This window comes from Callospermophilus lateralis, chromosome 3, assembly GCF_048772815.1.
Source record: "Callospermophilus lateralis isolate mCalLat2 chromosome 3, mCalLat2.hap1, whole genome shotgun sequence".
NCBI lineage: Eukaryota > Metazoa > Chordata > Mammalia > Rodentia > Sciuridae > Callospermophilus > Callospermophilus lateralis.
This window is the reverse complement of record NC_135307.1, coordinates 2,722,639-2,744,565: the sequence shown is the minus strand read 5'-3', so window position 1 is coordinate 2,744,565 and position 21,927 is coordinate 2,722,639. Positions and strand designations below refer to the sequence as shown.

The 21,927-nt window shown below is 63.1% G+C and overlaps 1 protein-coding gene across 1 annotated transcript; it reads right to left on the bottom strand.

The window, feature by feature from the left end:
* Nucleotides 1-650: 650 nt before the first annotated feature.
* Nucleotides 651-21,570, bottom strand: Akt1 (AKT serine/threonine kinase 1). Its single transcript, XM_076849539.2, has 14 exons — nucleotides 21,483-21,570; nucleotides 19,005-19,145; nucleotides 8,181-8,309; nucleotides 5,963-6,074; nucleotides 5,467-5,614; nucleotides 5,032-5,163; nucleotides 4,891-4,956; nucleotides 4,174-4,242; nucleotides 3,815-3,940; nucleotides 3,619-3,747; nucleotides 3,296-3,510; nucleotides 2,942-3,029; nucleotides 1,766-1,868; nucleotides 651-1,538 (listed from the first exon to the last, which is right to left on the bottom strand). Exons 2-14 carry the CDS (start codon nucleotides 19,048-19,050, stop codon nucleotides 1,459-1,461), a joined length of 1,443 nt encoding a protein of 480 aa, XP_076705654.1. The 5' UTR covers nucleotides 19,051-19,145; nucleotides 21,483-21,570; the 3' UTR covers nucleotides 651-1,458.
* Nucleotides 21,571-21,927: the final 357 nt, after the last annotated feature.

Genomic DNA, 21,927 nt, shown 5'->3' with positions numbered 1-21,927 from the left:
TCAGAGAGGGGACAGCTGCCATCCCTGCACACCCACCAGCCTTGGGCTCTGCTTGTGCACATCTGCAGGGAGTCCAGGCCATTAGTCATGAAAAAGCTGAGGCTGCAGGGCCCTGTGGGCCCCTGCCTGTCCCTAAGAGCCACTTCTGGCCTTGTTGAGGGTGCAGTTCTGCCAGGTGTCCACCAGGTGGCACCAACAGCATATTGGTCCAGCTGCTTGGACTCCATTGGTTCTTGGTGCTTTAGCTGTGCCCTTCCCTCTGCAGCCTTTCCTGGCTCTGTCCTCTATCAGGCTGCTCCTAGGGGCTTCCTGGAGCCTTCTTGCACTGTGGCCCAGGTCATCACTGCAACCTGCTCCATCCTCCCTGGGAGTCCTGCTCTTACTAGCTGCTCTGCCTGACAAATAGCAGCAGGAGCTGGCAGGCAGCCTGGACAGCCTTTGGGGGAGAGGGTTGGGTACAGGGGAGCAGGAACAGTGCTGGTGCCCAGCAGCATCTTCCCTTGGAGTCTCAGGACAGTCGCTGGGCCTCTAGCCAAGTCCTTGCACCCCTGAACTCCCTGGGCTGTGAGGAAAGGGCTCCTGCTGAGCCTGGAGAGCCAGCTTCCCTAGGCCACGAGCCCCACCCAGCCCCGGCAGAGCCAGCCACAAACTTGAAAAGCAATTTTTATTGAAGAGTTTGGAGGGAAAGTATCATAATAGTAAAAATGCTAAAGTTGACTGTTGTAAAAAACGGCGTGGTACAGCAGCGGGCGCCGTCTGGCCAGGGGCAGGAGGGCCAGGACACGGCCTGGAGTAAAGCATCTGGAAGGACAAGTGCTAAGAGACCATCTGAATGGAGGCCATGACCCGAGGGGAGGGGGCTTTCCTGTCACTAAGATGAACCCCCGAGTGCCTCCACACAGCAGAATAGACAGCAACAATTGAAACTCGCTCCCCTGCCCTGTCAGGCCCACCCCCCAGCCCCATGTGGGGCCAGCTCCAAGGACCTCCTCAGAGGCACAGTCCTTGGGCTAGGGGCTGCCATGTGCCTTCCTGAGGGAATGAAGGTGCTCCCGGTGCCCCCAGGCCGGGGCAGGGGCCTGGTCCTTAAAGGCAGGTGATAGCCGAGAGGGACGGCGGCAGACAGGGTGGTGGCCAGACCCGCAGGCCCACATTGCAGGGGGCTGCAGAAGTCCTTAACGTTCTCCTAGGGAATTTAATGTTCTGAGGGCCAAGGCCATATCTGGAGAACAAATCGGATGAAATAAATTAAGAAAAACTGCAGAAGAGTTTTCCTTTTGACCTGGCGGGGAGGCCGGATGCCAGCCACAGCAGGAATATCCTCCCACCCGTGGAGGCTGGCATAACTCCTCCCCAATGCGTCTGAAAATGAGACCATCAGATACAGATCGTCCACATGAGGCTCCTGGGTCCAGGACATCTCGCAGCACAGGGCTGCCAAGGCCCTCCTGGCGGCCCTCAGGCTGTGCCGCTGGCCGAGTAGGAGAACTGGGGGAAGTGTGGCCTGCGCTCGCTGTCCACGCACTCCATGTTGTCATCTGCGGGGCCACAAAGATGGCTCAGACCTAAGGCTACCCATCATGCAGCAAGGCCCCCACCCACAAGCCATGAGCCTGGCCCTCAGAATGTCAATTCCCTACCCTAGTCACTACCAGCCTTCAAGAGGAACTGGATCTTAAAGCATCTGAAGCCAATAAAGCCAGACACTGCTGCCCCAGGCAGAGGCAGTGCCCAGTCTGCCCTGGAGAGAGCGGCTCTCCCTTACCTTGGTCAGGCGGTGTGATGGTGATCATCTGCGCCGTGAACTCCTCATCAAAATACCTGGTATCCGTCTCTGATGTGACCTGGGGCTTGAAGGGTGGGCTGAGCTGCAGTGGGGGAAGGAAAGACAGGTTAGAGGCCTCCCTCCATTCCCCAGCAAACCCCACCTCAGGAGGAGCTGGACCCTCCCAGCGCCTGAGCTCCCCCAGGCAGCACTGCCATCCTGAGAAGGGCACAGCTCTGGGAGGGGTGCTCCCGGGAACCCCAACAGTAAGGGGAGGGACAGTCCTGTTCCCTCCCTGGCTGTCATTTACTCAGGTTTTCTTAAGAATGGGGAAGGAAAGGGTCAAAAGCAGACTGGGCCAGGGCACCGGGTGAGCCTGCCTGCCTCTTTCTGCCCAGGGAGCACGCAGCATTCAGCTGGGCAAGAACACAGCTGGGAGAGGACCTCCAGTGGCCCCAGGGTCACAGGCAGGCACTGTCCTTAGTCACCTTAGGACAGGACTACCCCTAGAGGACTCGTGTGGTTTTGGGTCAGGGCTGGGCAGAAGGTGTCAGGAAGCTGGGCAAGAGCAAGGGACCTGTGTTGCAGGGAGGACTGAGGCATGGGCCCAACCCATCAGCCACATGTGAACTGTGATGGGCATTCAGCAAGGGTGTTCAGTGACAGGACCCATGTAGTACAGCCCTTCTGCCTGCTGGTGGACTCCACACTGCTGGTAGAGCCGGTGCTGTCCCCCACACTCAAGGGGGCATAGCTCTCCTAGCAGCAGCAGGACCTGAGGTCGAACCCTGGAGGAACCAGTAGCGAGCAGGGGGTGCCACCTCAGCCAGCCCCCACCCGTGCAGCGCTGGGGAGGGGCCCTGGTACTGGCACCAGACGCAGTGCAGGCGAGGCACAGGGTGTGTGCAGCTCCTCTGGGGGAGGAGGAAGGGCTGGGCCAGCTTCCAGGAGGACGGCTGCTGTGTCAGACCCTCTGAGTGCTGGCCACAGAGGGGCATGGACAAAGCTCCTGGTCGCCGGGCCTCGGCAGGTCCAGTGGCGAGTGTGCCAATCAGCCACGCACTACGCTGTGCGTGAGGGAAGGGTGCGCGCCCAGGCGGCTGTGCGCATGTGCAGAAGTGAGCATGCTCGCAGCGGAGGAGCCAGTCGTGACTGGGTGCATGGGGAGCTTGGCACCTTCTTCTCATACACATCCTGCCACACGATGCTGGCAAAGAAGCGGTGCTGCATGATCTCCTTGGCGTCCTCGGAGCCCCCGCCGAGCCTGCAGGGAGACAAGCGAGAGGCTCAGGCCACGCTCATCTGGGCAGCACCTCTGTGGTGGGACCCAGCATGCCCCTCTGAACAGCTGTAGGAAGCCCGGCAGTTAGAGCTGCAGCAGGTTGAGGGCCGCCCCCAACCCGGGCCTGCCCCGCCCCCCCACGCTGAGCGCAGGCCACAGATGAGCACTGTCCCACACTGTTGGGCACGGCTCTAGGCACACCTGGGGCGGGGCCAGGAGCAAAGCTGTAGCCAGGCTGGCGCCCTCACCTCTGCTTGGGGTCCTTCTTCAGCAGCCCGGAGAGCAGGGACTTGGCCTCTGGGCCCAGCGTGCGCGGGAAGCGGATCTCCTCCATCAGTATGAGCTCAAACAACTTCTCGTGGTCCTGGTTGTAGAAGGGCAGGCGGCCGCACAGCATCTCGTACATAACCACACCCAGCCCCCACCAGTCCACGGCCCGGCCATAGTCATTGTCCTCCAGCACCTGAACAGGGACTCAGTGTCACAGCGTGCCAGGACACCGGAGAGGAGGGGCAAGAGGGTGGGGTGCTCAGTGCCATAGTACACACATGACAAGTGTGGGGACACCCACCTCAGGAGCCAGGTACTCAGGTGTCCCACAGAAGGTCTTCATGGTGGCGCCGTCCTTAATGCCCTCCTTGCACAGCCCGAAGTCCGTGATCTTAATGTGCCCGTCCTTGTCCAGCATGAGGTTCTCCAGCTGTGCAGGGAGGCCCTGGTCATTGACGCCAAGCCCCACCCCTGGCTCCCGCCAGCCCGTGTCGCACCTTGAGGTCGCGGTACACGACGTTCTTCTCGGAGTGCAGGTAGTCCAGGGCCGACACGATCTCTGCGCCGTAGAAACGAGCCCGGTCCTCGGAGAACACGCGCTCACGGGACAGGTGGAAGAAGAGCTGCGGGAGGGGAGCCTAAGGGGCGGCAGGAGGCTCCGCCCCACCCCGGCAGGGGAGGGGTCACCTCAGCAGGCAGCTACTACCCCCAAACACCACACCCATGGAGCAGGACGTCTGAGGCCCCCAGAGGGACAAGCGCCACCCACAAAGCTGTCCCACTGTGAAGCTGGGCACCTCAGGCAGCAAAGCCATCGGTCCACCCACCCTTTGCCCAGCACTTCACCCAGCCCTACCTCGCCCCCGTTGGCGTACTCCATGACGAAGCAGAGGCGGTCGTGGGTCTGGAAGGAATACTTCAAGGCCTGAAATGGAGCACAGCTGGAGCCAGGGCCTGACACAGGCCACCAGGCTGGGCCCAGGCAGCCAAGAGGCACAGGGCCTGTTTTAAAGACGAGCAATATGGGGTCTGGGTTCAAGTCCAAGGGAAAATTAGGGTCTCAAGTGGATAGTGTGCCAGGCTCTGGGGTCACCAGAATCAGGTAAGAAGCTGAGCGTTGGCTTGGGGCTTCTGGCCCTAGGCTCCCAGCTTCCAGGGCTACCTTCCCATCTGTGCCCAGAGCAGCCGTGTCCGAAGGGAAGGCCCACTAATGACCAATGCTGAGCCTCCCTCAGAAATATTACAGGCCTCTGGTCATGTGCCGCTCCTGGGCCAGCTCCCCAGGGCAGGGGTACACCCAGCCTGCACCTCAACAGAGGTCTACAGAGAGGCAGGGTGTGGGTGCTTGGGGCCCAGGGCCTTAGCAGGGTGGAAGACCAAGGTCACCTGCTTTGCCTTCCATGGACACTGAGCCAGCAAGCATTGCCCAGGCCCATACCAGGTGCCCTCTCACCCAACCTTCCGCTGGCCACATGTGAAGCCCTTGGGTGTGCCTGGAAGACAGGACAGCAGCCCCGTGCCAGTGTCTTCCTGCCCTGCCCCTCCCTGCCTAGGCAGGACGGCGCCCACTCACTGTGAGGAAGGGGTGCCTGGAGTTCTGCAGGACGCGGTTCTCAGTGAGTGTGTGGGCCACCTCGTCCTGAAAGGCAAGGCCAGGTGAGCACCCAGGCCACCCTGTCCCCTGTCCCTGCCCCATATGCTGCCCACCCCATACCTTGGCCACGATGACCTCCTTCTTCAGGATCTTCATAGCATAGTAGCGGCCTGTGGCCTTCTCCTTCACCAGGATCACCTTCCCAAAGGTGCCCTTGCCCAGTAGCTTCAGGTACTCAAACTCATTCATGGTCTGTGGCAGTGGGCAGAGCCTGCTCAGCACCCTGCTCAGCACCACCAGCCCCAGGGGCAGAACCGTCTGCTGGACAGTGTACAAGGTGGTGGGGCCTGTATTACCTCTGGCAGGCTAGGTGTGGATTGGGGCCCCACCCTCACACCTGTGAGCCTGTGGGACAAGTGGGAGGCCAGTGCTCACAGCAGAACTGGGCAACACCCCAGGCCCTCTGGCCACTGTCCTGACTTCACTTCCAACACAAGGGGGTGTCCAGGGATGGAGCAAGGCCTCCTGTCAGCAGAGGCAGGGGCTGGGCCTCACCACGCGGTGCTTGGGCTTGGCCAGGGACACCTCCATCTCCTCTGCTCCCGAGTTATCACTGGGTGAGCCCGAGCGGAAGTCCATCATCTCTTCCTCTTGCCTCTTGAGTCCATCAGCCACAGTCTGGATGGCTGTTGTCCACTCCTCCCTGCAGGGGCTCAAGTGAGGCTCTGGGCACCAGCAGGGACTCCACCATGCATCACCCACAGCCAGCTGGCAGTTCCAGCTCAGGCGGCTGTCTGACCCCAGACAGAGCCCTGAGAGGCCACCTGGCCTAGACTGCACACATTCCAGGACACTGAGGTCCAGCCCCAGCAGGATAGCATCCCCTCCCACCCTGTGTTCATTTCCAGCCTCAGTTTCCCTACCCATACCCTACAGGCCTGGGCTAGTTTGCAAAATGGCCTCTGAGGAGGGCCATCTGCCAACCCAGGCATCCATCTCCAACCCTGGAGGCCACCTTCTGCAGCCAGGCCCTTGCCCTCACCCCACATACCGCTCCTCAGGCGTCTCCACATGGAAGGTGCGTTCGATGACCGTAGTCCACTGCAGGCAGCGGATGATGAAGGTGTTGGGCCTGGGCCGCTCTGTCTTCATCAGCTGGCATTCTGGGTGGGCAGGGAGCATCTGTCTGCACTTGACCTCCCTACAATGCTGCCACAGGGACTAGGGCCCTATTCCAGCTGGGACACTCTACTCTGGAGCTGCAAGGCACCCCGAGAGGGTGTCCGGGGCTGTGAGGTCAGCCCCACACCATCGCCCCTCCCCATTGCTTCCTGTGGTCTCTGAGCCCCAAATAGTGCCAGAGCCCTGAGGAGGGCAATGGAGGTGCGTGGAGATTGGGGCCACAGCCGCCCTTCCTACCCGGTGCAGGGATCTCTTGCTGTTTTCCCAGCCACAGCTAGAGCACCTGCAGAATATGCTCATCTGCAGCACACACACCTGGAGCAGTTCACACCTGGTGCGCACACACCTGGCATGGCTGGATTATGGGGGACACACCAGGCCCTGAGGGGTATGAGTGCTATGAGCAGAGAGGGCGTCTCAGCAGGACTCTGCGGGCAGGAGGGTCTGAGGGGCCAGCCCAGGGGCCTCCCGCATTCCATTGTCCAGGCCCTGGCAACGCAAGGGGCTGGCTGGCTCCACTGAGTGAGCAAGGGGCCGCCTGCCAGGCCTGGGGCCCAGCCTTGGGGAAGGACCTGATCAGCACGGGGGAAACCTGCCTGGGCCCTGTCATCTGGGCACACGGCCTCCCACTCATTCCCAGAAAGCCTGTCAGTGGGAGGCAGTGCCCAGAGCTGGGGTCTCACCCCGTCACACCAGATCCCATCCTCAGAGAAGCTCCTGGACAGGGGCTACAGCACAGCTGCCCACTCCATGCTCTGCTGCTTAGCAGGCCCCAGAGGCTGGCACCGCCCTCTGTGTGCCACCTCCAGAGCCCCTCTCCTCTTCCCTGCCCTCAGCCAGGGCTGCCTCCCGACAGCAAGGCCCTGCTTTGGGAACCCAGGGAATATGGCCTCCTCCCCACCCCACAGAGGGGAACCAGGGAGACCTTGCAGGGACCCTACTAGGGGATGGGGGGTCTCTTCCCACATGGATGTCCCCCACCACTGCAGGGCCAGCAGCTCGAGGAACCAGGAAAAAGGAAATCAGGGCTCAGAGAAATGTGATCCTGAAAAGGCCCCCACAGGAGGCCCCTCGACCAGGAGCCCCATAGGGCAAGGCCTCTGCTCCCTGATGAGGAGCCTCATCTGATGGTAGGGCTGCTGACGTCCTCCCCCTCAGCCCAGCGCCAGGCACACAGGAGGGGCTGGTGAGGAGCAGGTGGGGGTCCTTCCCCATCCAGCCTGGGGATGGCAACATGTACATCTCCTCCAAGGCCCCAGAACCCTGGGGACAAGCAGGGTGGAGGGATTAGAGGACCCAGGATCCCAGGAGGGTGAGCGGAGCCACCTGGTGTAAAGGGTGACATGAGCAAGGGACCAGGGGTAGAACCCAGGTCTGGGGCATCGCACTGCACATCCAGATGCAGCCCGAGACGGATCCCAGAGACCTGCCTTGAGCCCACTGCTCCAGATGTCCCACAGCTGATCCCTCACCACCCACACAGTCACACCTGCATGCCTGGCCAGCACCCTGGGCCAGCCCCCGGGAAGACTGGGCCACAGGGTGGCCCCTTGGGAAGCAGACCAGACCGGGAGGTATGCCTGCCCCAGCATCTCAATCGCTCTGGCTCGTGTGGGCTGGAACCGCCTGGCACCTTCACCCCTCAGGAGGGTGGGACACAAGCTAGGAAGGCCCCACAGGCCCCACAGGCCCCACAGGCCAGGGCTCTGGGGGTAAGGGAGGTGGTGCTCTCTCTGTGCCCTCCCCACCAGGGGGTATCCCAGAGGGTGGCCCTGGCGGCTCTGTTAAGCTCCAACCAGAGGAAGGCCCAGTCTTCCCAGAGGCCAGGCTCTGTCCACAGGTGAGACCCCTCGTCCTTCCAAGCAAGAGCACCAGGGCTGGGAAGTAGTTTGGATGGCCCAGGCCCAGTCAGCATTGGCCTCTCAGCAGTCCTACAGAAGGTGACAGGAGCCAGCTCTGCTAGGCCTGTTCCCAGGGACCACACAGAGGCCAAAAGAGGGCCTTGGCAGGGAGTTTGGTGGGCACAGAAAGCTCTAGCTCTGCTCAGCCACCTCATTCCAACCCCAGGTGGCCAGGGGGACACTTACGTGCCACAGAGAAGTTATTGAGGGGGGACTCCCTCTGGTCAACATCCTGGGGCCGCTCCTTGTAGCCGATGAAGGTTCCGTCATTCTTGAGGAGGAAGTATCGTGGCCGCCAAGTCTTGATGTACTCCCCTGTGGGACAGGGCTGTGAGGGGCTATGTCAACCCCCTCCTGGCCCCACCCCACAGGACATGTGCATGGGCAGCAGGCTGGGGTGGGCTGCTTGTGACACTGCTGGGTCCATGGGGAGGCAGGCTGGCTGGCATTTCAGGCCCAGGGCACCCAGACTCAGGGAGTAGCACTGATGGGGAAATGGGGAGGGGCCAGAGGGCACGCAGGGTCTGGCAGATGGCAGCCACAGGTGACAATGGCATGTGTGACTGCCTACCACAGCCAGAACCTGGTGTCTGGAGGGGAGAGGACCAGCACCACACTCCTGGCAGAAGTTGATCTCTGTGCCAGAGTCAGCCAGAGGGGCAGAGCTGCCGACTGGGGGCATGGAGTGCCCCTCGGCACCGTCCATTGACCAGACCCAGGAGGCACCCAGAGCTGGACACCGTGGGCATCAGGACCCAGGCTGGGACTGCCCTGGGTCAACCAGGTGCACAGGAACATCCCCTCAAGTTCTGCAACATCAGCCGTAAGCAGGCGTTCACACGTAGGAGCCAGAGCAGATGTCCTCTGTGAGCTCACAGTGACTGTCATTTTTCATACTGACACCCGGAAAAAATGTTTCATTTACATTTTGCCGAGCAAGGAGTCTGAAGAGCAACGGGGAGCTCACTAATGAGGCGACTTCTTCATCTGCAGGGACACTGGGCAGAGGGCAGAGGAGCCGGCCCATGGGGCAGGGTCCTCCTGCCACACTGAGCTCTGGACGAGGGTACCTGGAGGGACGTGGGGGACAAGCAATGGCTCTGTCACCAGGCCATCTACCACTGGGTCCAGCAGGGTGAGGCCTAGGTGCTTAGGCCCCCAGTGCACGGCACAGTTGCTATGGCCAGGCACCCAGGGGACCAGGCTCCAGCCCATGGAGATCGATTCTGGGGGTGTATGTGTCATAGAGGGCCAGGCAAAGGTGCTGCCCCTCTCCCCACAGCCCTGAGGGTCCTGGCCAGCCTGCCTTCTCTATCCAAGGCACACTGCATCCTGGTGTTCCAGGTGGGAGCACTGTTCTCCTGGTGCTGTGGGTTGGGACCCTCTGAGAGCCACTTCCTTCCTGCATAGAAGCCTGTACCCCCCTCGGAGGCCACCCACCTGCCAGGTGCAGGCCGAAGGAACTCTGGGTACAGTGCACCCCCTGGGCTCCCCCTCCCTCTGGCTCCCACTACCCAGACACTGCAGCCAGACACTCCACAAGCAATGCAGAGGCCTGGTCTCATTCTGCATGGCCTGAAGTGGGAGTGCCTGTCATGGGAGTAGCCCCCGGCCAGCCCCGGGGTGGCCTGAGCCTACTCTCAGGCCACACCCCCAGCCCAAGGAACCTGTCCTCAGGACTTAGGAAGGGGCAGGGAGGAGCCCTCCGAGATGCTGTGCAGAGCTCACGTGTGGGAAGGTACCTCCAAGGGAAGGAAAGATGTCACCCGCTTTTTGCTGGCCTACAGCTTACGTGGCCGCAGGGCAACTGCCAACCCAGCTCCAACACCCCTGGCCCTGGATCCCATGGCCACTTGGGCCTTGCCTAATAGCCAATGCCAACGCTGGAGAATGGGGTCTGAAACCCCAGCAACTGGCCTCCCCCAGCACAAACCCTGAGCCAGCTCTTCCTAGGTCAGCGCACCCCACCTACAGCTCCTCCAGGAGACCCTCAGGGCCTGGGAGGTGCAGCAGGCAGCAGAGACTCCAGAGATCAGGCAGAGCCGGCTGGGGGGCTGCACGCCCACCCCATCCTGCCCCTCTCACCCCCCACGTGTGCCCACCCACCAGCGCCAGTCTGGAGCTGTCGGCCCCTGATGGAGTGCCTCCCATCTCGCCAGCTGCCGCTCCCCAGGACGCTAACTGAGCAGAGAGGCTGATGAGCACCGCACCCGCTCGCCCCGGAAATCCATCTTGATCCCACCACCACGGCCCCCCGTGTGCCTGGCACGGCCCCCAGCACACCCGGCACTCAGTGCGCCCGCCTGGCTCCCAGCCCTGACCCAGATCTGTCTCCTCCCAGCTCGTGCTCTACAGTCCCAGCCCCCCATGGCCCCTGAGCACCCTAGGACAGGAGGTTCTAGGAGCCAGATCTGGGGGTGCCCAGCCCCCCAGAGATCTCAGGAGGGACTCGGTATCCTCCCCTTCCCAGCTTTCAAGGCCCTGGGCCCAGGAGACTCAGGTGAGCAGAGGGACAAGGACAGGACCTGAGCAGGCCTTTGCATGCAGCAGCCTGGCACGCAGGAAAACCCTCCAGAGGGGAGCAGGGCCCTGGGGCCAAGGCTCCAGGACACACACATCTCTTTCTTCACCCCACCTCATGTCCAGCCAGGCCGTCACTCAGGGTGTCCATCAAGCCAGCTGCAGCATGGGCCATGGCTTGCATGTTATGTGTTCAGCCCAGACAGAAGGCTAGGCCAGCACTCAGCCCTGGAGTGAGTGCTCAGACAACAGCACTCACTCCAGGGCTGAGTGACACAAGATGGACAGGTGGAGGACATGGCTGCCCTGTCCCTTGTGGTCACAGGATGCCTGTGGGGCAGCACTTGCCCACCCCTGGTCTCTAGTGCCAGATCCAGGCCTCTCTCCACCAGTCTCACCAAGCTCCGCACACCAACAGGAAGAGACTGACTCAAAGGGGCCACCCTTCTTCTTTAGTGTCACCAGAGGTACGGGCACTCACCCTGGCTGCCAAGCTCCATACCCCATCACAGCTGCTGAATGTCTTGCACTTGGGTGGGAGTCCAGCCTGGAGGGACTGTGCCAGCCAGTGTCCTCCTCTCCCTGAACAGCCCACAGGGCAGCAGAAGGACAAGGTCCCCCAGCGAGCCCATGTTCCAGACAGATGTAAGGCAGTGATAAGCTGCAAGGCCAAGACTGCCCCTCAGGCTGTCACCCCCAGACAGGGTCCATACTGCTCTGCACAACCAGGGTCTTCTCCTGCTCTCCACTTGGTGGATGGCAAATCACAGCAAACCCCCAGGTCCCGAGGCACCCCCAACAACACCCCGGAGCTCAGCTGGGACCCACAGTCATGCCGGGTGCAGCCCAGCCTGGGCCTCAGCCCGGCACTGCAGCAGTTCCACTTTCCATGGGCAGTCAGTCAGGATCTATGCCTGCTGTGAGGACATGGTGGCCCATGCCCATCCCCGCTCCAATGCCAGGACTCCTGGGCAAGGCAGAGGCAAGACCTCAACCAGCCTCTAGGATTCCCTAGAGCCTTCCCTGGAGGCAGAAGAGCCAAGGAGGGGTGGGGACACCTGCTGTGCCCATCCCCAAGACCAGGTCCTGTCAGGCCCAGGGAAAGAATACACATAGCCAGCAGAAGTCCATACCTGCCATGGCCTGTGTACAACTTGGGGATCCAGGCACAAGGAGTTGGATACAGGGCAGGCAATGTCCCCCATCCTCTTGCAGCCCCTAGGTCCCTCAGTATCCCTGAGGGTCAGCCCCTCCTGTGCTGAAGGCTGAGGTTCTGGCAGGCCAGCCTCTCCAGGAAGTCTCCTCACCCAACCTCCCACAACCCAAGTACTACCATCAGGGCCACAAGGCCAGTGCTTGGGGAGAAGACAGGCCAAGGCCTGCCCTCTCCACGCTGGGCCACGGGTCCTGGGGCACCCACAGCCCAGGCCCCACCTGGGCCCTCCTGAGTTGCTGTGACTCTCGACCCTCCAAGCCACGCCACCAGGCCGCCAGGTCCTGAGCTCCATGAACATCCTCTGAAAGTCCCCAGTTCTCGGGAAACTGCTGGATAAACACTTTGCCACAGCGGCGGTGACAGGCGGCAGCTGGCAGGGGGCCAGGCGGCACCGAGCTGTTTCTCCACAGCAAAGTGAGCCCCAGCAGGCCTGGGGAGCAGGCGCCAGCTGACAGCGGGACCGCACGGTCCCCTGCCGCAGACACATCCATCGCCTACCGACAGCTGCCGGGCGCCCATTTACCTTCTCCAGCACACTGAGCAGACGGCCCTGCCGACAGCAGCCCACGGCTATGTGTCCAGCCCTCGCTGCCTGCTGGGTGGGCAGTGGGCATCATGGGTCATCTCCAAAGCCCAATGTACCAGGCCCCTGCCTGGGTCAGAGTCCCACTGTTCCTTATCCCAGCAGGGTCCACAGGCAGGTGGGCCCTGTGACCACGAGCCAGAGAAGGAAGGGAAGAGGCCACGTGATCAAGGCCACAGACTCAGCCTGGTACAGCCCAGCCAAGGGCACACGAGCTGCCCCCTGGATGAGCCCTTCTAAAGACGGCACTTGGGGTCTGAATAGGGATGGGGCACAAGCATCCTTGGTCAAAGAGGTGTCCACCCCTGCCCAGCAGAGGCTGATGCTACACAGATCCTGGCTGCACCTTTCTCCAGCCGGAGATCCTGCCCCACTCTCCCAGAAAGCCCAGCTGGGTGGCAGGGGTCATTGTGTTCCACTAACTCTCTACGGAAACCAAGACTCAGAGGGACCCTCAATGTCACAGACATGAGCCAGGTGCAGTGGTGCACACCTGCAATCCCAGCAGCTCAGGAGGCTGAGGCAGGAAGATCACGTGTTCAAAGCCAGTGCCAGCAACTTAGCAAGGCCCCAAGCAACTCAGGGAGGCCCCGTCTCCAAATAAAATATAAAACAAGAGCTGGGGATGGGGCTCAGTGGTTAAGTGCCTCTGGGTTCAATCCCTAGTACCAAAAAAAAAAAAAAAAAAATGGACCAAAGCCCCAGGTCCTGCTGGGACACACCCTGAGCTCCTCACAGGTCTCTGGTCTTCACGCAGGCTGGCAACAATGCACACACAGGTGGGAGAGGGGAGGGCGGGCCTGGCACCATCAAACCCACTCTTGCCAAGGTATGGCTGAAGCACGGGGCCCCTCAGCTCCTCCGGCCACTCCGGGGCAGCACTGCTGGGCCTGTCCTCCAGGCCCCCATCCCCCAAACTGTGGCCCCCAAACCTCCTGCTGAGCTGTAGCAGAATGCACACCAGGTGCCACCCACCCAGCCCTTCTCCCACAGACCCCACATCCTCCAGAACACTGCACAACACCCACCCCTTGGCAGAAAGGGGCCATATTGGACCCCTATAGGACACAGCTGGTTCTTGTCCCCCAGATCATCCCACTCGGCAGTGTCCACGGCCTCTGCACTCAGCAGGCAGCCCTGCCCCATGCCCACCACCTGGCTTCAGGTCACCCCCACCTGGCAGCCCCACACCTGCCTGTCTCTGGCCACCCTACTTACTCAGCTGCAGCCCACTGATCAGGTGCCACCCACTCTGCTCTGGCCAAGCCATCCCTGCCTGCAGTCTGTGTCAGAACCCACATGTTGGGGCCTCCTGCCACCCATTCTACCTGCCTCCCCACCTAAGGGTGGCACAGCAGGGGCAGTTCACTCAGCCCACACAAAGGGGCCCGTGAAGGAATATGCTCTGGAGGGGAGGGGAGGTCAGGGGGCTGCTCCTGTCCTGCTCCAGGAAGGGGCTCCTGCCCCAGCCAGTCCTGGCTTGGACCCCCACACAGCACCAGGCCCAGGGGCTCCGGTCCAGGGCCTGCAGGCCCCGCACGTAGCCCAGATGGGCCCAAGCAAGAGAGGTAATGAGGTTCCCAATAGGACAGAGGACAAGGAGCCAGGATGGGGTGAGCAAGCAGAGCCACCCTGTGGGGGACAGGGAGCTCAGGAGGAGGAGTGGAGAGGAAGCCCGGGAGCCACACCTCCCAACCCTGACAAAGCTGCGGGAGGCCTGAGCAGGGGCTGAGCCTGCAGGGGAGGCAAGGGGAGGGGACGTGACCCTAGAGCTCTTCGCCAGCAGGTCACCCCCAAGCCCCACCCCCTCAATGACAATGTCTCTAAGATACAGACTTATTATTACTTCCCAGGGTTAAAGTTCCCCAAGGCAGGGAGACAGAGGGCCACACAAGTGCTTCAGCAGGCAGGGTCATCCTGGCCGGGGCCTGGGGGCCAGCTCTGGGCTGGGAGAGCCTCTGGGTGGGGTGTGCCAAGCGGGCACAGCAGTGGCCTTATGGCTGTGGGGCAGTCCCGGGCAGTGGGCAGCAGTCCCACTCCTGTTGCAGGAGGGCCCAAAGCTGGGCACTGGCCCTGGGCCTCGCCTGGTGTTCCTGGGAGGGGTGAGTGCCCTGCCAAGCCCCTCCCTGCGGCATTTCTAAGAGCCCCCACTGAGGCCTTGATGAGAGGGGGTGGCCAGTCACCTGGGGGCTGTCCCACCACACTTCTGCCCCTGTGCAGGCCTAGTGTCCCTCCTGCCAGTGCTCTCCATGCCGCCGTACAGGGTGGACAGCAGAGCAGGTCAGGAGGTGGCCCCAGGGCCCTGCTCCTACTCACACCATCCTTCTCTGTGACCCCCACCATAGAGTCTGGCCCCCTACAGGACGCCCATGCCAAAAGAGGACAGGCAACCAGGCAGCAGAAGCAAGAGCACTCCCCACTTAGAGCCACCAGGCTCTTCGGCCCCAGGGCCAGGCTGGGCCATTGGTGAGTGACCCCACGCCCCCAGCGTGAGGCTGCCCAGCTTCCTCTTTTGTTGTTTGTGTTGAAGGGTGAGCGCCACACATTCACCAAGCAGGAAACGGCCCCGCACCAGCCAAGCCAAGGCTGCCGCCATCAGCCAAGCACCATGTCACCAGGCCCGTCCCCTGGACTCAAGGGCTGGCACACGTTGCCCGCCCTCTCCCTGCACACCTACACATCTCTCCCAGGCTATCCCCATGGCCAGCACATGTCCTCCTTAAGGGGGACACTTGGTGCTCACTGGTCAGGCCAAGGGCATAGCAGGGCCCCTGGGGAGCACCTATGGCCAACCCACACCTGACCCCAGGGAAACGGAGGCCCAGGGAGGCTGGCTGCACTGCTCACAGGTTCAGGGGCCTCCAGGGGCTTCCCTCAGTGGTTCTGCAGAGCAACTCCCACCTTTGCACTCAAGCAGTTGACCTGCAACCCTTGCTGTGCACGCTGACACGGGTCAACCGGCCCCACAGACTACCTTCCACTCATGTCCACTCAGCAAAGCTGCGGCCTCCCAGGAGACAGGGAGCTGGGCTGTATCCTCAGGGTGCAGACCCCTGCCCACACAAGGACCCTGGGACTAGCTGACAGCATGGCCAGGGCCACAGCTGGGCAGGCACGGGGGTCTGTGTCACTGAAGTGGACCACTCTGCGCCCCAGAGCCCCCCACAGGGACAGCCTGTGCCAGGACCTCAAGACTGAACCAGAGTGGGTAGGAGGGAGACAATACCCAGGAGACCCTCAGGGCCAGAGCCAGGCCTCAGTATCCCCACTATGCCTGAAGGGGTCTGGGTCGGTCAGGGGGAAGGTCCATTCCAGGATGGGGCAGCCTGGCCCCGGGCAGAGGCCCAGCTTCCAGGTGTCACGTTAAACTGAGGCCAGGCACATGCCTGCAATACAGCTACGCAGGAGGCTGAGGCGGGAGCATGGCGAGTCCCAGGCCAGCCTGGGCAACTTAGCAGCAAGACCCTGTCTCAAACAAAAATTAAAAAGGGTTGCGAGGGGCTGGGGATGTGGCTCAAGTGGTAGCGTGCTCGGCACGCGTGCGGCCCGGGTTCGATCCTCAGCACCACATACAAAGATGTTGTGTCCGCCAAAAACTAAAAAATAAATATTAAAAAAAATTCTCTCTCTCTCAAAAAAAAAAAAAAAAGGGTTGCGAACATAGCTTAGTGGTAGGTAAAGCACTGCTGGGCTCAAGCTCAGGACCACACACACGAGGAAAACCCAGAAAGTCCAAATGAGGTCCCAACAGGCCTCCTACACACACCCAGGCACACACACCTTGAAGACCACTCAGGCGACCACATCTGGGAGAGGGGACAGGCTGGCTCCCTCCACCTCCACCCCATGGCCTCAGGCTGCTTCCTCTGCTGGGCCCTGCTGGCCCCTGGGAGACTGGGAGGTGCCCACTGGTCAGCACACACTTCTACTTCCAGAGTTCATCCTGACCCAGCCTCCTGGCCACCCTCCCCTCCCTCTCCTCATCCGGCCACCTGCCGTGAGTCAGGGACACTGAAGACAAGCATGGCCAGGACGACAGTGGGGTCCTTGGCTGGAGGCTTGACCAGAGCGGCTGTCCACAGGGCAGGGTGGAGCGGGATCTGTCAGCACTGGGGCAAGGGGACAAAGGTGGCCCAGGCTTTGAGGGGACCACACTCCAAAAGCAGTGGCGCAGCCGGCCTGTTGCACAGCACAGAGCTCTCCACTTGGAGGCCGAAAACTGGGTGCCCTGGGCCAAGCCCAGCCACCTGCAACCTGCCCCAGGGTGGCTCCTGAATGCCTGCTCCCAGGAGCTCACCTGAGGCAGACCTCTGGAAACGGGAAGCGGGCAGCACTGTTCTGGCCTGGCCACCCACTGGGTGGTACTGCAGCCTCCTCCACAACCCACCTGGGGCTGCCTGGTTGGGCCATCTCTGCTCTGGCCCTCAGCAGCTTGCGTCCATGATCCCGGGATGGCTCCCTGTTAGACACACAGGGACGTGGAGGCCCAGGGGTGTCTGGCCAGCTGCAAGTCTGTCAGCAGCTCTGGCTCTGGTGTGGGTGATTCCGGCAGGCATGTTCTGAAAGCAGCCTGGGGCCACTCCCCAGAGATGGGTGCCCACCACCCCAGTGGCAAGAGAAAGAGCCTGGGCCTGGTCTGCAGACACGGCCGTCTGGCCCCTGATTTGTGGTAGGACACCCATCCACTCTCATCCCCACACCTACACAGCCCCAGAAGGCACGGTCACCCCACATGGGGCCAGCCCAGGTGGCCATGGTGGGCTGTGCCTTGGGACTTGGGCTGAGAACCAGTGTATTCCAGGTCCCCGATGCAGGGGAGGCCAGCAGAGAGGCAGGCCCAGGCCCACCCTGGACAGGTCACTCCCAGGTGGCAAAGACAAGTGGCCAGGGCATCAAAGGGCTGGAGGGCCTGGAGGACACCTGTGTCGGTCGCCCCCCACCCACTAGGAGGACCAGGGCATTCAGAAAGCAGGGCAGTCCAAGCAAGGGCCCTGGGCCAGAGCAGAACTCAGAGGGACCATGCAGGAAGGTGTGCAGTCCACCTCCCATGCCCGGCCACCCTGCTAGAGCCCGTGCCCCTGGGCTGGGGCTAGAGGAGACGAGTGGAGGCTGCTGAGACTGCCTGGTGGCAACCCCCACTTAAAGGGTCTCCCCTCCATCCCACCAGGGCAGGGCGTCACAAGCAGGGGGACCCCCACAGACCACGAGCCCCCTGCACCAGGTCTCTGCCCCACCCATTCCCACTGTGTAAATGGGGAAGCCAAGGCCCGAGGTGCTGGAGGTACACAGAGCAGCCCCATGGGGTCTCTCGGATGCCCCTGGGGCCCGCTTGCCCCCCCCAGGCCCCTTCCAAAGGTACAACCAGAGTGGTAACCTGGTCACCAGGAGCCCAGGCCTCAGAAGTGCTCCTACCCAAGTCTGGCTGGCTGCCACAGGCCCTGTGTGACTGGGGCCAGGCACCTCCTGGGTTGGCCCTAAATCTAACAGTCATTCAACAAGCATTCACCAAGGAAGCAGACTGTTTGGGGCACAGAAAAGGGTCCGGGGTCAGGGCTATGAGATGAGGCAAAGGGTGAGATGTGGCTAAAGGGCCTGGGAGAATAGGCAATGGCTCCATGGACCCAGGCCCAGCAACACTGACCAACCGAGCTCCAGCACACAGCTGACCACACCCTCAATCCCCACCTCAAGTCCTGGGCCCTGGCACCTCCCAGCCACCCTGCAGCCTCCTCCAGTAGCTCCCAGACCTGCCCTGCTGGGGAGCTCCCGCACATCCCCCAGAACCCTGCCTCACGACACCCACTTCTACCACGACTCCCTGTCTGGGGGGCCTGGGGCTGCCTCCTCCCCTCAAGACACGGGGTTCATCTGCTGGAGGTGGAGTGCGAGGAGTGGTGAGCTGCTGGCACAGATCGCCAGAACTTCCCGGGGAGCAGGTTTGCAGGAAGAGGAAGTCAGAAGGGGGCAGGCTAATGCCCGCCTGGTACAACAGGGAGTGGCTTGCCCAGGACCCCTGGATGTGAAGCCCACCTCCCGCAGGAGAGAGGGGAGAAGAGCGGGAAGGCGAGGGCTGCACTCAGGTCCTGGTCCCCTGCTCCTCGCTGGGCCCCTTGGGCAGCGCCCTGCCCCTGGGCTGCGGGGCCGCAGGAGTGGGAAGGCGGGGGGCGGCCAGCTCTGCAGCTCCAACACAAACAGGCCCCAGTCGGCCAGGGCCCTGGGTGGAGCAGAACCCCCTCCCCAGAGTCCAGGCCTCAGGTGGGCAACAGGCCAAGCCCAGCAGCCTGCCCTGCCCTGCCCTCAGGAGCCCTTGGGCAGTGCCTCAGGCTGCCAGCGTGCCAGGCCGGGAACTGCTGGGTCCTCGCTGCCTTCCAGGAAAGCCAGGAGGAAGGCTGGAGCGGCCTGGTGTGCCCCGCCCACCAGGCCCTGCCAGGCAGGGGCCTGACCAGCAGGCCCCGCACAGGGCCTCCCCTCCCACTCAGGAGGCCCACGAGGCTTGACCTCCACACTGTGGAGGGGTGCTGGGTCCAGGAGCCTCAGGAAAGCGGCCCCTCCTCCCAGCTGGCCTGGCACAAGCACCCACACCTGAAGGAAGCCCACAGGCCGGCAGCCCCACTGGCTCCAGGACCCCAGGTGGACCAGGGCTCACTCCCTGGCCCTGCCCCCCAGGGCCAGCCCGAGGGCAGGCACTGACCTCGTTTGTGTAGCCACCCCTCTTTCACGATGGCCACGTCGTTCATGGTGTCCGTGGCCCCTGCTGGCCGGGGCAGCCCAAGGGTGCAGACACGCTCCTCCAGCAGGCTCCCCCTGGGCTCTGGCGGCCTAGCTGCAGCCTCTGGAAGAAGCAAACAGAGAGTGTGTGAGGGCCGTCTGTTGGGGGCACCCCCCAAGCTCTCAGAGAGCCCCGTGGCCACGTTCCTCGCCATCTCAGCCAGGGTCTGCCTTCCCTGGGGCCCCTCCCGGCTCCCAGCCCCCATCCTCACCCACCCTCCTCTGCCAGCCTGCCTACCCCCCACAACACCAGGCCAGGCAGAAGCCCACGCCACTGGACACTGCTCCCCAAACCCATGAGCTCACAGCAGCTGCCACGCTCACCTCCCAGGTCTAGGTGCAAACCACTTCCACCCCAGAAAGCCCTCTGGGGTATCCCAGCCTCCTCCACCTGCTGCACCAGCTGAGAACACCTCCTCCAGGCAGCCCTCTGACCCTTTCACCAACCCTGATGACGGGTGACCCTCTCTGCTCTCCCTGTCCAGGTCATTTCCAGTCACAGGTTGAGATCCCCAGGGCAGGGCCCCGGGCTCCTCCCTCCTGCTCCCACCACTGGGAAAACAGAAATTCAAACAAGAAGGCAGGGCCAGGAGAGCAGCGGCTGAGCCCTCCAGGGTGAGGCTGAAAACCTCCCCAGGCCCCTCCTAAACCACAGAGCCCCTGCCGCTCTGAAACTGGTTCATTCATTCAGCCAACATGTACCAGGCATCTCTGGTTTTGCCAGGCCCCGCACTGGGGCTTGGGGACAAAGAGATGTTCAGATGGTCCTGTTAGTAAGGAGCACCCAGAGCAGGGTGGTTTCAGACCCATAATTACAGCATTCAGGAGGCCAGGGACAGAGAGGAGGGGCATTGAACAAGCCCCTGCCCTGCAGTGGCCTACCAGCCAGCCATCACCAAAGTACACTTTGCCCATTGATCCCACAGGGCCCTCTCCACAGCTCCCAAGCTGGAAGAACTCCTAGGCATCCCTCAAAGCCCAGTTCCCACGTCACCAACTCTGGGCATCCTGGAAAAGAGTGCTCGGGGACACTTCCTGCCAGCAGCCTTCCAGGAGGGCACTCTAAAGACAGGCTCAGGAGAGGCCCCTGAGGACCACTGTGCGATGGATCCCAACACAGCAGCCCAGACACTGCCACAGGCCACCTCTCTGGCCTCCTGAGGTACAGGATAGGCACCACTTTGCCTTAATTGTCTTAAACTAACTTGACACAGCAGGAAGGCCCTGCTGCCTGTGTCAAGTGTCCCAACAGGGAAGACCACGCCTGGCCCTGAGGGACTCTGAGGAACTCCAGGTACTCAGCAGGTCCTGCGGGAGTGTCAGGAGACAGGACTAGAGGGCTAGGCCCAGCAAGGGCCCACAGGGGGATCTCTGGGCGTGGCCTGCAGGCAGAGCTGGACTGGAAAACTCTGATGTCCCCCACCCCACGCGCCAGGCCTGAGGCCTGCTACTGACAGTCAGACAGCTGTCCAGAGATGTATGTAAAAATATATCCATGCACACAGCAGTGTCCACACCAAATCAGAGGCATGGCCTCTGCAGGGACCCTGCCTCTGGGCTCTGTGGCACGCGCCTCACCATGAGGGCATATTGTTGCTATTATTACTGAAGTCACAGCATTTATAGAAACACAAGGCTCTGAAGAGCTCCCTCCCAGGACAGGTCTGTGAGTGGCATGTTAGGCTGGGGCCCCATCAACATGCCCCGCCCTTCACTTGGGTGAGGGGCTCTGCAGGCAAGACTGGTCCTCTGCAACCATGCCATGGGGGCCCAGGAATGGACAGGGGGTGGGGATCTGGCCACAGAGCACAGGCCTTAGTCCACCCAGCTTACCATGGCCCAAATCAGGAATCAGTCCCACGGGACAAGTCCACCAGCTGGCCCAGGATCCCAAATCCCTGGGGCCAGCCCCAGTGGCTCCAGGCCTCCAGAACCCACCCAGGGCAGGAAGCAGTTCCGGACCCAGAGGGCCAGCAGTCCTGTGTGGGCTAACCTGGGCACCCTGCCCCCACAGACAACTTTTTGTCCACGGGGAACGAGGTCTCCCTCCCAGGTCCTCCCCAGGCTTGCAGGCCGCCCTGGCGAGCCTTCTCCTGGCCCCCAACCACACTTTCTGCCGCCGCCTCCCGGGCCCCCGGGCCCCGAAGCGCTCCTCTCCCGGCGCGGGCCCCTCGCGGCGGCGCGAATGCCAAGGTCAAGGGGCGGCCTGGCGGGCGGACGGCACCCCGCGCCCCGCGCGGGCCTCCAGCGCGGCCGGCCTGCGCCCCGCGCCTCGCGCCCCACGCCCAGGCCGCCGCTCGGCCACTTCCTGCTCGGCCGCCGCGGCCCGCCCGCGCCGCGGCCCTGCCGGGAACAAAGCGGCCCCGCCGCGGGGCAGATCGGGCGCGGCGCGGGCACTCACCGGGCCGCCGCGTGCGGGCGAGCGGGGCCTAGCCGGGCCGCGGCCTCCGGCGCCCGCCGCTCCGCATCCCGCGGGCCGGCGCTGGGCGGGGCCGGCTGGGGCCGCGGCGGGGCGGGCGCTGCTGGCCGGGCCTCGCGAGGCGCCGCGGTGCCGCCGGTGCGCGCTGCTCGCTCGCGGCCGCCTGCTCCCGTTCTCCGGGCGCGCTGGCTGCGCTGGGCCGGCCGCCCGCCGCCTCGGTCCTGAGCCACCGCCGCCGCCGCCGCCGGCCCGCCCTCTCCCCGCCCCGCGCCCGCCCCGCGCCCGAGCCGCCGCCCACATCCGCCTCCGCCGCCCCGGGCGCCCCCAGCGCGCGGCCGTCGGCCAGGGCGGAGCGCGCCCCGCGAGCGCGGCGGGCGGACGGGCGCGGCCCTCGGGTGGCCTGCGGCCAAGGCTGGGCAGTAACGGA